The sequence below is a fragment of the Pristis pectinata genome, chromosome 16 (assembly GCF_009764475.1).
Source record: "Pristis pectinata isolate sPriPec2 chromosome 16, sPriPec2.1.pri, whole genome shotgun sequence".
Taxonomy (NCBI): domain Eukaryota; kingdom Metazoa; phylum Chordata; class Chondrichthyes; order Rhinopristiformes; family Pristidae; genus Pristis; species Pristis pectinata.
Window position 1 is genome coordinate 41806794 of NC_067420.1, and position 15962 is coordinate 41822755.

At 42.7% G+C, this 15962-nt stretch overlaps 1 protein-coding gene across 1 annotated transcript in view; it reads left to right on the forward strand.

The window, feature by feature from the left end:
• The window catches only part of LOC127578693 (ubiquinol-cytochrome-c reductase complex assembly factor 1), a 104420-nt gene that overhangs the window by 20841 nt on the left and 67617 nt on the right, over window positions 1-15962 (forward strand). Inside the window, exons 3-5 of the mRNA XM_052030978.1 lie at window positions 605-712; window positions 4906-4978; window positions 14510-14567. Coding sequence (XP_051886938.1) covers window positions 605-712; window positions 4906-4978; window positions 14510-14567 — 239 coding nt within the window. The remainder of the gene's footprint in view (window positions 1-604; window positions 713-4905; window positions 4979-14509; window positions 14568-15962) is intronic.

The window sequence follows — 15962 nt, forward strand, 5'->3', positions numbered from 1 at the left end:
ATTTAAATGTAGGGCAATCTAATGGAATCCTACACAAAAAAATCACAAGTTTTGGCTTTTCTGTCTTTCTACACATCAGAATATTTGCTTAGGGATACCATTTCCCTGCTTTACTTTGCACTTCTCTATCCTTCCCCAAGACTCTGCTTGCTAACCTGCACCATCGTCTTCACTGGTAACCCTTGATCCCTCTCCAGTAAGTGTTAAAAGTTCTTATCCTTGACCCTCCCTGGCTTTGTCCTTCCCTATCTCCGTAATCACTTCCAAACTGCTCCAGTTCTAGCCTCTTGCATATTCTCCAGTTTTCACCCCTTCATTGGTAGTCATGTTGTCAGCTGCCTGAGCTTAAAGTTTCCTCCTTGCACCTCGATGTATTTGCTTCCTGCAAAGTGTTCCTTCATTCCTACTCCTTTGCTAAGTGTATGGTTATCTTGTATCTTCCAATGTGACCCAATGTTGAATCTTGTCTGATAATGTTCCTATGAAGTGGCTTGTTAAAGTTAGTACATGTTAGGCTATTGTTGTCCCTAGCAGTTGAGTTCAAGCTTTTGCTAAGTAATGTTCTGATGATTCTTCACTGACATATTTATTCTACCGTTAACAGTTTTACAATGTGAGAGAGACAGCTCAGCCTGTTGAAGAAGAAGTGGGACCCTTCACCAAACTGGTCGAAGCATTAGGATTCACGGGACCTCTGAAGTACAGCAAATGGGTACTGCTTTCATTTTGTACTGATGAATATAGGCGAGTTTGGAGGGTGTGAGGGCTCTCCGCAACTAAATGGAGCAGATTCTATAGCTGTGGTATTTGGGGTTCCCTTGATCTGTTATTGCTCGCCTGCTTAGATGCAGAATAATGTCTTTTGGTACATTATCTTGCCTCGTCATCCCTCCCCCAGAAAAGCCCTCCCTAATGACACCATTGGTGGGATGGGCACTCATCAAAGATCAAAGGGACTCATTTACAAAAGAAAGACTGACTTGCATTACTGTTGTGACTTCGGGGCGTGCTAAAGCACTTCATAGCTACTGAAGACCTGAGGTAGTGCAGGAAAAAGTGAGAGTGACCATGTAATGTGCTTTTGTTTTTAAAGTCAAGAACACAAAAAAATGGGAGCAAGAGTAGGCCACTCGGCCCCTCAGGCTTGTTCTGCCATTCAGTGTGATCATGGCTGATCTATACTGGCCTCAACACTTGAACTGCCATTTCCCCATAGCCCTAAAGTCTTAGCGGAGGGATAAATATTGACCAGGGCGTTGCGCTTTAATGTTCAGTTGAAAGGGCATGTGAATTGGTTAATCATTGTTGCACGTGCTGAGGTACAGTGAAAAACTTTGTCTTGCATGCCATCCACACAGATCATTTCATCACATCAGTGCATTGAAGTACAACAAGGGAAAACAATAACAGAATGCAGAATAAGTGTTACAGCAAAAGTGCAGTGCAGGTAGACAATAAGGTGTAAGGCCATGACGAGGTAGATTGTGAAGTCAAGAGCCCATCTTATCATGCAAGGGCTCTATTTAATAGTCTTAGGATATTGGTTTAATGTTTTATTGGAAAATCAGTACGTCAGTCAGCATTCCCTCTGTACTGCACCTGGAGCATTGACTTGGATCTTGGTCTCACTGGAGTGGAGGCTGAGTGTTTGATGCGGCCAGGCTTGCAACCCACTGAACTATGGCTGATCCTCCGCTGGTGCTGCTAGAGACTTGCCAACTCCGAGCTGGTGGCACAGTTTGCAGAGCAGGAAGGCGCACGTTCTAACCAAGTTTTCCAAAAACTGGGTAACTAGCTTCCAGCCCTGCTGGCCTCCAACATATTTTATTGCATATTTAGAACATTCAAAACTGCCCCAAGGGAAATAGTTAAAGCGTTGTACCTACTGTGTGATGGGTAACATCAACATAGGTCAAATATGAAACAGCTGTGAGCCAACACAACTGAAATGAGTTGTTGCCAAACCTATCAGTGGTTCCAATATTGAAGCTTGTGTTTGCAGCAAGACTTGTCCTCGCAATGTGACACGTTCAGGTTGGAGGTCTGGCTCTCTGGGCCAGTGATGGAAGAAGTCAAACTGCATATTCAGATGAAATAACTGGAAGCTGAATTTCACAGGACTGACGTTCTGTATGAAAATGATGTGCGTAAAGTGCATACAGGGGAAAATAGATTTAAGACCATGTCGTGTTGTTGGCCCAGCTTTTCTATGCTTGGAGTGATATTTTATGTACAGTCTGGATCTGGACATAAAATTGAAGTGGTTAAGAGATGATGAGAGCAGCTATATCTATGGGCTATATACAGCCAATAATTAAATAACACGGAGAGATTGCACTAACCAGAGTTTTATTCTCTGATGCCTAGAAGGTCAAGGAGTGATTTGGTTAAAATTTGCAACCTATTCAAAGCAATAACCTACATGTTTGTGGGATGATGTTGGTGGAAGGGCTCTTCTCAGAGGGCAGTCATCCACGTCAATGGGCCTGAAGTCAGAAGCAGCACTGGGAAAGGATGGTAGATTTTTCTTTCCCGAAAGATATTTGTGAACCAGGTGTGTGTTTTTTTTTACAGCAACCTGGTCACCTATTTGGTTACATTACTGATGCTAGCTTTTTATTCCAAATATACTTGATTATTTGAATTTAAATTCCAGGTCACATCTATGAACCAGTGGTCCAGGTTTCTAGCCTAGTAACTTGCCTATTATGTTGTTGTGATATAGATAAAGAGACACTATTTCTGCTGGTTAGGGTGCTATTGGCTGAAAATTGGGTACACCTCTACCATACTTTGTGTGTGGAGATAAATTGGTGTATTATTGTCACATGTGCCGAGGTATAGTGGAAAAAACTGTTTTGCATGCCATCCATACAGATCATTTCATCACGTCAGTGCATTGAGGTGGTACAAGGGAAAACGATAACAATGCAGAATAAAGTGTAACAGTTACAGAGAAAGTGCAGTGCAGACAGACAATAAGGTGCAAATCTTGTGAAATCCAGCTTCCTGTTATTTCATCATAACGAGGTAGATTGTGAGGTCAAGAGCCCATTTTATCTTAAGTTTGGAATTGCTCCTACAAATGGCATTTGATACTAGGTCTGCTAATAATTTAAAATCAGAGCTTTTTGTTAGCCAAAGATGTTAGATCAGATCTTTGTTAGTCACGTGTACATCGAAACACACAGTGAAATGCATCTTTTGCGTAAGAGTGTTCTGGGGGCAGCCTGCAAGTATCGCCGTGCTTCCGGTGCCAACATAGCATGCCCACAACTTCCTAACCCGTACGCCTTTGGAATGTGGGAGGAAACCGGAGCACCCGGAGGAAACCCACACAGACATGGGGAGAAGGTACAAACTCCTTACAGACAGCAGCCGGAATTGAACCCAGGTCTCTGGCACTGTAAAGCGTTACGCTTACCGCTACGAGCTTAAGTCAAAGATGAATTATAACCAGGAATGGCAGAACAGGTTGAAGGGAATAAACAGTCTCCTGCTCTTATTCCCCATGTAACCAGTGTAAGTAGATTTAGTATGAGAAAAATCTACTGTAGTTTTTCTTTGGGTATGTGTGCATTGAGTGTAGCTCACTGCAAAATGTTCTTCTGTTTCCAGCGTCTCTTGTGTAAATAATCTGATACTAGGGGAATTGTAGCACTGTGCACGTAGGTCAGTCTGAAGTAAATGAGAGGAGCTTATTACAGAAACACTGGAAAAGGAAACCATTCGGCCCTTTGAAATTGTTCCACCGCACAGTCAGACCATGCCTAATCAGTTCCACTTTCCTTGCTTGGTTTCTCCCACTCTGAGCCTCTATCCTTGCCCAACAAATGTCATTCCACCTTTCTGTCTCGGTTTGGAAACTTCAGTTGACTGCCTAACTGCAACAGGAGATATTCCAGATTTTCACCATCCTTTCTGTGGAAGAAATGCTTCCTGACAGACCCAGGACCCATCTGGGTGTAATTTTGTTTATATTTCCCATTTATGAACTCTCCCCACCAGAGAATAAAGCCTTTAGATTTTTACAAAAGATTTCCTTTAGTACTTTGTTGTTCCTAGATTCCTCTCTAAGCTTCTGTTTTACTTCTGGGCTGTTTGTCTCAGAGATGGTGAATGCAGGAGAGGTTTATTCTCCATCCAGTTGAAAAATATATCCAAAAATACTGAGTAAAGAATAGATGCAGATTTGCCACTTTACTTTCCTCAGGGAGGAGGAATGATTATTTGGGGCTACATAGTTCTCCCATATTAAAAGCCCCTCAAGAGGATGCTGCCTGGATTATAGGGTATTAGTTATAAAGAGAGGTTGGACAAACACGGGTTGTTTTCTCTGGAGCGTCAGAGGCTGAGGGGCGACCTGATAGTTTATAAAGTCATGAGAGGCACAAATAGGGTAGATGGTCAGAATCTTTTCCCCAGGGTAGAAATGTCGAGTACTAAAGGACATTCATTTAAGGCGAGAGCGGGGAAAGCTTAAAGGAGATGTATGGGACAAGTTTTTTTTTTGCACAGGGAGTGGTGGGTGCCTGGAATGCGCTGCCAGGGTCAGTGGTGGAAGCAGATACAATAGTGGCATTTAAGAGGTTGCTAGATAGACACATGAATATGGAGAGATCGGAATCATTATTTAGTTTAATTCAGCATTATTTTCAATGCAGACCTGGCAGGCCAAAAGGCCTGTTCCTGTGCTATACTGTTCTATGTTCTAAAAACGAGTCAAGGTGCCAAATTGAAATAATTGTAGAAAATCTTTGGGTTAAGTTTATTGGGTTAAGCATATCTCATTTCCTATGGACTACATGTGAAGTGACAATACTGTAGATTTCTGGCAATTTGTTTCTTTACTTTTCCTCTCAATTTTACCCTTATCAACTTTCTTCTAACTTGTTCTTTTTGCAGAAAATTAAGATTGCTGGCCTGCGCATGTACACGTGCTGTGTGGAGAAAATAGACTACGAAGAGCTTTTTGAAAGTATGTACAGTCAAAGGAGCTCTGCAGTATATTAAATTGAGCTTATTTAATGCTTGCTTATTTTTTTAATCGGTATAGAGTTGTGTTTTGTTGAAATTGTCTCCTGAGACCCACAGTTATATCCCAATCTACCAGTGTCAAGCAGTCTAAGGTGTAATGCTGAAAGTAAGCCCTCTGTTACAATGGTTTCCTGTCTTTTACATATGATGGAAGCTTAAATTCACTGAGATATCAATAGATTAAGTGAATGGCCAAAATCAGCAAGGCTGTCCCCGGGTAACCAATGGGTTCATAAGTCGATTTTGTCCATAAATTGGAAAATGCAGGAAAGATACTCGATATGGTAACCACACCTCCACAGTATTGTAATGTATAGCGTCAAAAGCACATAAGTCTGATTTTTTAAAAAGGGAACAATTACTGTAGAGGTGAGATAAAATCAAGAGGTCCAGAGCAGTAGAAAGAAGCTTTATTGCGCAGTACTGATTAATCAGGAGAACAGCCCTGAAAATCTGTGAGACTGCTTCGCCCAAGCACAGATTCCCCCTGTTTATATACTTTTAATGTACATACGGGATCAAGCAAAACATATCTTTTGTTTATTCAATCATTTTCCCATGTCTTTGCACCAGAGGTGTTAATTTAATCAATGTCCCTGCTCTTCTTCCTTGATCACATCAATTGGTCCTGCCCTTGTCTCATCCTGTCTTTGGTATTACAAGGTTAATGTTAATCAGATTAATTTTACAATACTTTATCAAATATTCCATAATGGTTTTCAGAGACATTTCAGATTTAATTAACAGAGGTTCTTGCAAGCCTCCCTTTCTCTCCCAGCACAATATGCTCCAAGGTGCGGCTATACCCAAGGACAAATAGTAATCGCTTCTGTTCCCACCATTAACCCTTGGGTCTAACTATTCGTTTTGCTAATTCCTACTCCTTATTTCCTTCTACAATTACTAAAAGTGGAGAGAGGGAGAAAGGAAACTAGTTCTGCTGTTTGTGGGAGAAAATGTATTTAACAATATTATGGGAGCTTGTTCGTATGTAGGGGGTGTCCTTTAGTCAAGTGTTTGTAACCCAGGGACTGCCTGTATATGGGAATAAGCAAGTGTTCATCTACTTTCAAAATTAAAAGGAGAGGGAAGAGTCTTCTCTAAATGGTGAAAAGCTAGAAGCAGGAGAGACTTTGTTTCCATGCTGTATGACTCTGATACAGGCCCTTTGGCCCAACTCATCCATGCCGACTGTGTTGACCAGTGAGCTAGTCCCATCTGCCCATGTTTGGCCCATAGCCCTCCAGCCTATAGCCCTTTTAATCTAAATGCATACATTATTAAAATGTAAAACGGGTAAGCCAAGGAATCTAGAACGAGGGAATGTAGTCTGAACAGCTCAAAGTCAAAAGGAAGAATTGGTTTGGGCAGAGCTAAGAAACGTCGAGAGGTGGTAATTATTGATGGGAGTTGTATATGGACTCTGAAACAATAGTGGTAATGCATGGCATAAAATAAATCAGGAATGTACATTACGAGCATAATAAAATAATCATGGGAGACTGTTATATATAGACCAGGTAAACCAAATGAGCAATACTAGTGTGGAGGACAAATTTGCAGAGTGTATGCAAGATGTTTTATAATGAGGACTCGGTATCAAAATAAGGGATCTACCATTCAGGACAATTGATGAGAAATTTCTTCATCCAAAGGATCTGAATCTTTAGAATTCTCTGCCCAAGAGTTCTGCAGAGCTCATTCATTGAGCATGTTTCAGAAAGATCAATAGAAGTTCAGATATCAAGGGAATCGAGGGTAAGGGTCAGTACAGGGAATTGACGCAGAGTTAAAAGATCTCTGACCTTGTTGAATGGCAGAGCAGGTACGAGTGGTTGAGTGGACTGTTCCTGCTCTTGTGTTCTTGGAGTTGGCCTATCAGGAGTGAAGTTGAGAAGCTTCATCCAAAGGCTGCGAGAGGTTTGGAGTTCTCCTCTGCAAGTGGCATTTGATTCTGTGTTAGCTGTTAAATTTAAAATTGTGTTTAATTTCTGCTCACCAAATGTATTGAGGAGTGGGGGGGTGGGGAGGGGTGTGTAGGTAGAGAATATGGGTTAATATAGCTTGTGGCCATGGCTGATCCATTATCCCTAAGAATGGCAGACCATTCGAGGTTAATAGCTGCCTCCTGTATCTGTACTTCTGTACTTTAAGATCAGAATTGAATCCAAGTCAGGAAATCGTGCACCCAGGAATTATCTCCATGTTTAAAATTTAAGGAACTGGGAATTATAGAGGAATGTTTATTAAAATGAGGGGAGATTATCTGCTCATTTGATGGAACAAGAAACCTTACTGGGCCTTGAAAGAATTAGACAATTCTTCTCAACAACTGGGATTCAGGGACAGAAATAACTGAAGTAGGACTGGATTAATGGGCTGGGAAGGTGCCTGAGCTGACTGTATGTTTCAAAATTTCATCTGCAGAGTGTCCTAAATGTAGAAGGTACCTAATTATAAACCTGAGAATGAACTTGCATTTGTATAACCTCCTTTCACAACCTCTGGGCAGTCCAAAGCATTTGCAGCAATGAGGTACTTTTGCACTGTAGTCACAATAACCACTTTGCACACAGCAAGCTCCCACAAGAAGCCGAGATCAAATAATCTGTTATGATGACCTTGTTTAAGGAGTATTTTTTGACCAGGATAATATTCCTGGATAAAAACTGACATCTTCAGTGGCAGAGAATTTGGAGCAATAACTTGCGTTTGAAATTTAAATATTGCTATATCTCAATTAGGTGGACATTAACAGATTGGGATTTGGGACTGAAGAATGGATTAAATGGTCTCTTTAGAACAAAAGAAGGGTTTACAGTGACTGATTTAAGTCTTCTGAGATTATAAAGGGAATTGAGCAAAATGGCTTCTGTTCATGAAGCTCAGGACCATCTAGGACAAAGCAGCCTTCAAGATCCACCTTCCCTACCCCCCCAAATCATTCACTCTCTCCAGCGTCGTAAAACTGTTGCTGCTGTGTACCACCTGCAGGCACTTGCCTAATCTATAGTGACAGTATGTCATAAACCTACATTCTCTACCACCCTGAAATGGCTTCCGGTGCCCTAGCAACTCAGATTCTCAGCAGACCGAGGGCGATGGATGCATCGGAACACCTTCACTTACAGCTTTCACTTCAAGCCCCACACCATTTTGACTTGGAAGTCTGTTGCTATCCCATCATTGTTGCTGGTTCTAAATCCTGGAGCTTGAACAGCACTGCGGGAACACCTCCAGCAGAAGATGGCTTACCACCATCTTTTCCAGGGCCAGTTAGAACAGGCAATAAACGCTGGCTCTGATGACAGTGCCCATTTCCTGAAAATGAATATGTAAACAAGTTCTCAAGGGAGTGTTTAAAAGTTGGGAGTTCTGAGAGAGTTTTCAGGCACAATCTCTTCATTTCCAAGATGTGGATGGGATACCTGGAAACACCATTGAAGCAGTGAGGTGGAAGGTCACTGGGCTCGATTCAGAGTAGGGAAGGAATGTGGCATTCAATGCATGGCTGGATCAGTAGGTTTGATTCATGAAAAGAGCACTGGCCTGTTGGGCTAATCACCTTTTCCTGTTCCTAAAATTTCTTACAAGATAGAATTCCTGCAGAGAACTGCGTTGCAGCCAAGCAGGCAATGAAAATAAGGTCAGGAAAAGTCACTTAAACTTTTTCTTCCTTTTTTGGAGTTACTTTGTAACATTGAAAGCACTTGGTGGGACTCCTGAGAATTTGGGTTGTGGATGTTGAACTCTTTCATGTCGTTCGGCTACTCTTAACTCTTTTTAAGTCCATGTCTACATAAGGATGTAAGAAATAGGGGCAGGAGTCGGCCATCTGGCCCATCGAGCCTGCTCCGCCGTTCAATAAGGTCATGGTTGATCTGGCCTTGGACTCGGATCCACCTGCCTGCCTTTTCCCCATAACCCTTAATTCCCCTACTATGCAAAAACCTATCTAACTGTGTCTTAAATATATGTAATGAGGGAGCCTCTACTGCTTCCCTGGGCAGAGAATTCCACAGATTCACTACTCTCTTGGGGGGGGGGGGGGGGGAGGTGGGTGTGGGGGTGAAGCAGTTTCTCCTTTTCTCTGTCCTAAATCTATTCCCCAAATCTTGAGGCTATGTCCCCTAGATCTAGTCTTACCTACCAGTGGAAACAATCTTCCTGCCTCTATCTTATCTATCCCTTTCATAATTGTATATGTTTCTATAAGAACCCCTCTCATTCTTCTGAATTCCAGCGAGTATAGTCCCAGGTGTCTCGTAGGCTAAACCCCTCATCTCCGGCATCAACCTGGTGAACCTCCTCTGCACCACCTCCAAAGCCAGTATACCTTTCCTCAAGTAAGGAGACCAGAACTGCACGCAGTACTCCAGGTGCCCCCTCACCGGTACCCTGTACAGTTGCAGCATAACCTTCCTGCTCTTAAATTCAATCCCTCTAGGCCAGCATTCCATTTGCCTTCTCAATAACTTGTTGCACCCACAAACTAACCTTCTGCGATTCATGCACAAGCACTCCCAAGTCCCTCTGCACAACAGCATGCTGCAGTCTTTCACCATTCAAATAATAATCTGATCTTCTATTTTTCCTTCCAAAGTGGATGACCTTGCATTGTACTCCATCTGCCAGACCCTTGCCCATTCACTTAACCTATCTATACCTCCCTGCAGACTCTGCATCCTCTGCACAATTTGCTTTTCCACTCAATTTAGTGTCATCAGCAAACTTAGATACGCTACACTTGGACCCCTCTTCCAAATCATTAATGTATATTGTGAACAGTTGTGGGCCCAGCACCGACCCCTGCGGCACATCACTCACCACTGATTGCCACCAGAGAAACACCCATTTATCCCAACTCTCTACCTTCTATTGGTTAACCAATCCTCTATCCATGCTAATACATTACCCCCAACCTTATTGAATGCCTTCTGGAAATCCAAGTATACAACATCCATCTGTTCCCCTCTATCCACTTTTCTCATTATATCCTCGAAGAACTCCAATAAGCTTGTCAAACAGAACCTACCTTTCCTTAATCCATGCTGTGTCTGCCTGATGGAACCATTTCTATCCAGATGTCTCGCTATTTCTTCCCTAATGATAGCTTCAAGATGGGCACTGATGCATTTAGAAATGAACTCCTTTTTGAGCTGGGTTCCCTGACTGAATCCCGATTGTGGCCCAAGTTTATTAGTTGGGTTTGGATTGGGTGATTGTATTCAAACCATTTGGGTTCAGGTTGGGGCTGGCTGTGTTGTACGAGCAGAGAAATAGTGTCTTGCAGACAGTGTCAGAGAGGTAGTTGTGGGGGTGGTAGGGCAGAGGAGGAGGAAGGTGGGGGAGTGGTGGTGCAGGTTTGCACAGGATTAGCTGTCAGGTCAGGAGATAAAGTACTTGGGTTGCATCCAGACCATGTGGCTCTGTTTTGTACCCGAGCAGATTTCTGGGTCCTTCTGTTTTGCACCTTTTTAGAAGCAGAAAAAAAACTGATGGTGAGGTTGTTCTTGATTCCTTCTCACACCGAGTCCACACTCCCTCCTTCCCATCTTATAAAGGTATTGCAATGACAGAAAGTGCTCAGGCATGGCCAGTCAGGTGGTATCTGTGGAGAGCTGAACCAAATCAACGACCTGTCATCAGAACTGGGAGAGTGAGAAAACAAGTGGCAGAGGGGGAGGTGGAGAGAACAGAGGGGGTATCTGTGGTCGGGTACAGATCAAAGTTGTCGAGGTAGATACTTTAAATGCCAGCAGTTAGAGGCAGAAGAGAAAAGAAACCAAGGATTACACAATCTGAAATATCCAGCCAAAAGGCTGGTTACTAAAACAGTTGAATTAAAAACAATTAAACTATAAATTGTGTAATATAAATCAAAATATCAAGGCGTTAACTGCCTCTCTCTCCTGTTTAATGCCCCCAATCCTCAAAGACTTAGTGTTATTGGGTTATAGTTTTGGGGGCTTCGGTTGACTTCCTTGTGTCCCAGCCAAGTCGCCTTGATTTAACTGTGTGTCAACAGTGAAGCAGAGGCATTGTGATTTGAATTCTGATCAACCTCATGACATTTCTAGCAAGTAGCAGGAAAAAAATCAGAAGTAGGAACTCCAAGCAGTTTTGCTTCCTTGCTTGCCCTAGGGGATGCCAGATTACAGAGCAGTAATGATGTAGGACCAGGCCATTCATCCCATCTAATCCATGGCTGTTCCTCAGACATCTCATTGCCCTGCTGTTGCCCTGTAGACCTGGAAGTTTAATTTCTGACATCCAAGTGCCTGTCTGGTTCTCCTTCACAAGCCCTTTTATGACCTGGTTTTCACCACCTCCCAGCAGTGAGTTCCAGATTAGAGCCACTCTCCACATCAAAGCAACATTTCCTTACATTTCTCCACACCCCCATGACTTTCGCACATCACTTTCATCAGTCATGATCTCATGCACCTCTTTCACATCTCCTATCAACCTCTTTTCCCTTCAAGGAGAACAAGCCCAACTAACTGCTGGCACACTACAAGTGTTCTCACTCGAAGGCTAAGTGAGAACAAACCAGGGGATTAAAACTGGCACTTTCTTCAACTCTGGATAAATGCTTGGAGCTATTGACAGGAATATTAAGAGTGACGGCTTTAAAGGAACCTTCTCTATATTGAGCTTTCCAATTCCAGTGTCCTTACATGGTCCCTTGTAAAGAAACACACCTTTCTTTTACCAGCATTAAGTAACATAGGCCAAGTGAAAGCAAGGCTGTGTTCGTATGAGGTAGAAAATTGGCTTGGTGTCGAAGAGTTGTGCAGTGCTGTGATCCACATGACTGCTTTACTAATTAATTTCTTCATTCCTGTATAATCTTTCATTTGTGCTTCCTGAAAAATCAAACAGTCTTTTATGACCCAAGAGATATCTCCACTTGGGTTTGCATTGACTTATGAGGTTAGCTTCACTTTATGTTCTATTCACCTTCTTGTGATTTTTGAAATGATTGCATCCCTGCACTTTAGTTTCTCCCATGTCTGCAGCCTTAAGCGCTGTGACTTGTGCCCACGTAGCCTTTACTACAAATCCTGCAGAAGCCATGGGAAGGCTATTAAACTTTGGAAGGCATCACACCCCGTCCTGGTGTCAGACCCTTGTACTTATGCCAGCAAAATCAAAGAGAATTTTTGGTGGTGAACAAAGAGAAACTTTCCAAAAGGTATCTGAAGGGTTAACCTGCACTGTTTTATTTCAGGGGTGCTAAGGTATGAACAGTTCCTGATTCTGGTTTCTCTTGTTACCTCCTGCTTCCCAGTTGTAGTACTCCCTGTGTCAGCCAAACACATAGCTTGCAGTAGCCACATGGGTGTCTAAAAGGTGGTCCGAATGGGGTGCTATTCTGGGGAACGTGCATACAAATCTGGAGCAGGAGTAGGCCACTCAGACCCTGAAGCCTGCTTTGCCATTCAATGAGTTCATGGCTGATTCAACTGTATCCTTAACTCTGCCTTCCTGTCTGCCCATAGAAAGGCAAGAATCTCTCTACCTGTGCCTTAGAAAAAAAATTGTCAAAGTGTCTGCTTCCACAGCCCTTTGGGGAAGAGGCTTCCAAAGACCTGCTACCCTCAAAGAAATGCTTTACCTTGTATCGGTCTTAAATGATCGATCCTTGTTTTTACATAATGAAGCAGAACCAGGCACCCTAAGCTCTATTAAAGTGAGCAGTCCAGATGAAAGGTCTTGACCCGAAACATCGACCATCCCTTTCCTTCCACAGATGCAGTCTGACCTGCTGAGATCCTTCAGCAGTTTGTTTTTTGCTTAAAATAAGCAGTATTGTTGCCCTGGGATACTTGTGAAATTTGCACTTGTTATAAGAATTTTTGTTTTACATTTTATTATTAATTTGTTAATGTGCCTACCTCTGTTGCCCTTGAAGATGGTGGTCATAGCCAACCAAGCTGCCCCATCCAAGCTGGTCCCATTTGCCAGTGTTTGGCCCATGTACCTATCTAATTGTCTTTTAAAACTTCACATTATACCTGCCTCAACCATTTTCTCCGGCAGCTCATTCCACATAGATACCACCTTTTGTGTGTGTGTGTGTATAAATATGTAGATCCTCAAGTTTCTATTAAATCTTTCCCCTCTCATCTTAAACCTATGCCTTCTAGTTCTTGATTTCCCCAACCCTGTGAAAGAGTGCATTCACCCTATCTAGGCCCCTCATGATTTTATGGTGGTGAGCTGCTGTTTTGAGTCATGTCAGTTCCCATGTTGTGAAGGCCCTCCCAATGTTCTGTTGGTAGGGAGTTCCCACTTTTTGACCTGTCAACTATTGAAGAATGGCCAATGGATTTTCAAGTCAGCAGAGTGCATGGCTTAGAGAGAACTCAGTGCAGCAAATGCCCTTGCCTTACTGAGTGATGGAGTCGTGGGTTTGGTTATTGAAGCCTTGACAATTTATTGCAATGCAGCTTGTCAATGGCACATTGCAACCATGGACTGCCAGTAATGGTGGGAGTCATAGGGCTATATAGCATAGAAAACGGGCCTTCGGCCCAACTTGTCCATGCTGACCACTTTGCCTAATTGAGCTAATCCGATTTGAGCCTTTGGGAGTGAATATTCAAGATTAAAATGTGGATCTCCCAACAACAATGGGAGTAGTAGTAATCGCATTGCCTACGGCTAATTTCAGAGCTCATTTCCCACACAGTCACAGCTAGACCCGTGTCAACCTTTAGTTGCTGGGAGACCTTGCTTTGTCAGTATTAGACAGCCATTGCACATTGTGATGTGAGGTTTTCAAAGGAGCCACAGAAGTGGTATGTAGTGTCATTGTTCCCATTTCTGTCTGAACAAAGAATCGTACTACAACAAAAGTGAACTATTGCATGAAACTTTAGAGCTGACAGTGCTCATGTAGAATTAGAGAAGAAAGTTCAGTCCCTTGTGCCTGCACCACCATTTTGATAGAAACATACCATGATTCTAGCTAAGGGTTCTGTAACACTTGTCTAACCCAAAGCAAGGGTTTTTTTTTTATTATACCTGCTCCTTGATTGCCGCTGTCCACTACAGTGGCTTTCAGATCGGGACATTCTGGTTTTGTGTTTAGTTGAATAGGGGTTTTAATCTACATGGCAGTAGACTTGGTGTCCCTGCTCATTGCTATACTCACTAATGACCAGCCTTGTGGTTTCCCCTCTTCAACTCATTTTCCCAATTTTGTTTCTTGCATAAAGAGGCTATTAGTTACTTCAAAGTCTCCTTTCCAAAAGTATATTTCAGGACTGAGGGAACACCCATCCTGAACTCTTTACTGATCAGCAGTACACTTTTTTTTAAAGAGTACTGCTTAAAAAAATATGTACTACTGATGCACTTCTTGGGGAGAGTCCTTTTCTGTTTTGGCTAGGATGAAGCTCTAAACTGGGTCTTCGATTTTTTTTTAATAAAACTGAAATAAATGTGTTTCTGTTGCGTGCAGGATGCAATCTGTCAGACACTTTGAACTCCTGGTTCCTTGTCGCACAGCTTCACGTCTGGTGAGTAATCTCGTCTTCAAGTATTTTAAAGAGAGTTTGCAAAGAATTTGGTATAAAGAAGCCGGAGGCTGCGTGGCTGCTTACACCTGCACCACCATTCAGTTAGTTCCTGGCTGAGCTTTGATCTCAGTGCCACTTCCCTGTACTAACTACATGTCCCTTGATTCCTTTTAATATCCAAAAATTCAGCAGTCTCTGTTGTGACTCTGCCCAGCGATTGCATCTCTACAGCCCATGGGTAGAGAATTCCAGGGATTCACTGCCACGTGCATGATGCAGGGTTTGGTCCTGCCACCTCATAGCTCCAGAGACTTGAGTTCCATCCTGACCTTGGGTGCTATCTGTGTGGAGTTTGCAAGTTCTCCCTGTAACTCTGTGAGGGTTTACCCTGGGTGCCCCGGTTTCCTCCCACATCCCAAAGAAATGCTGGTAAATTTATTGTCAAAAATTATTTCCATTTCATAAATTTACCTTGACTCTGCCCATTCCTATTATGATCTTTTGTTTAAGTGTCCTGCTACCAGTTCCATAAGAATAGATTCCAACATTATCCCTACTACTGGTCTTGGGCTAACTGGTCTGTAGTTCCCTATTTTCTGTCTCCCTCCTTTTATAAATTATGGGCTTACATTTGCTATGCCACATTCTGTGGGAACCGTCTAGAATCTGGAGCTTTGAAGGATCGCAAGCAGTGTATCCTCTATCTCCATTGACCCCTCTTTCAAAATCTTTGGATACAGGTCAACAGGTCTAGGGTCATTAATAGTCTTTCAATCCCATTTAATATCAAACTAAAACTACTTTCTTTTGGCTCTCCATTCCCTTTTCTCCTCTATTTCCAGAGGTTTTCCTGTGTCTTCCATGTAGATGGAAACAAAGTACTTGTTTAATTTCTCTACTAATTCCCCAGATAATTTTTCCTGACTTGGTGTACGAGGGACCCGCATTAACTTGTATATCTATAGAAGTTTTTACAGTCTGCTTCTATATTCCTTTCTAGGTTCCTCTTGTAATTCTACTTTCCCTTTCTTGATTCGTGTTAAGTGTTTTCCTTTCCCATTTGACTGTTGCTGCTCGACTGGAGTTCCTGTGTGAAAATGCCAGCAGCTGAGTAAACTGGCACAGTTGAAAGTGCAGCTTGCCAGGGCAATCAGCACCATCTGCGCCCAGTACACACTGATGCCAGAAAATGGAACTGCTGCTACCCACTTCTGTCGCCTTTCATCTGTACTTCAGGTCCAGGTGGTATTGGCACTGAGCAGCCTAGTTTCCATCATAGGGAAAGAGCGAGGGAATGAAACTGGGGTTTATTTTAACACAGGCTACAAAAGTGAATGGGCGGTTTTCAACCCTATATTCATTTTGGCATTGTGACATGATCTAGCAGGCAGTTTT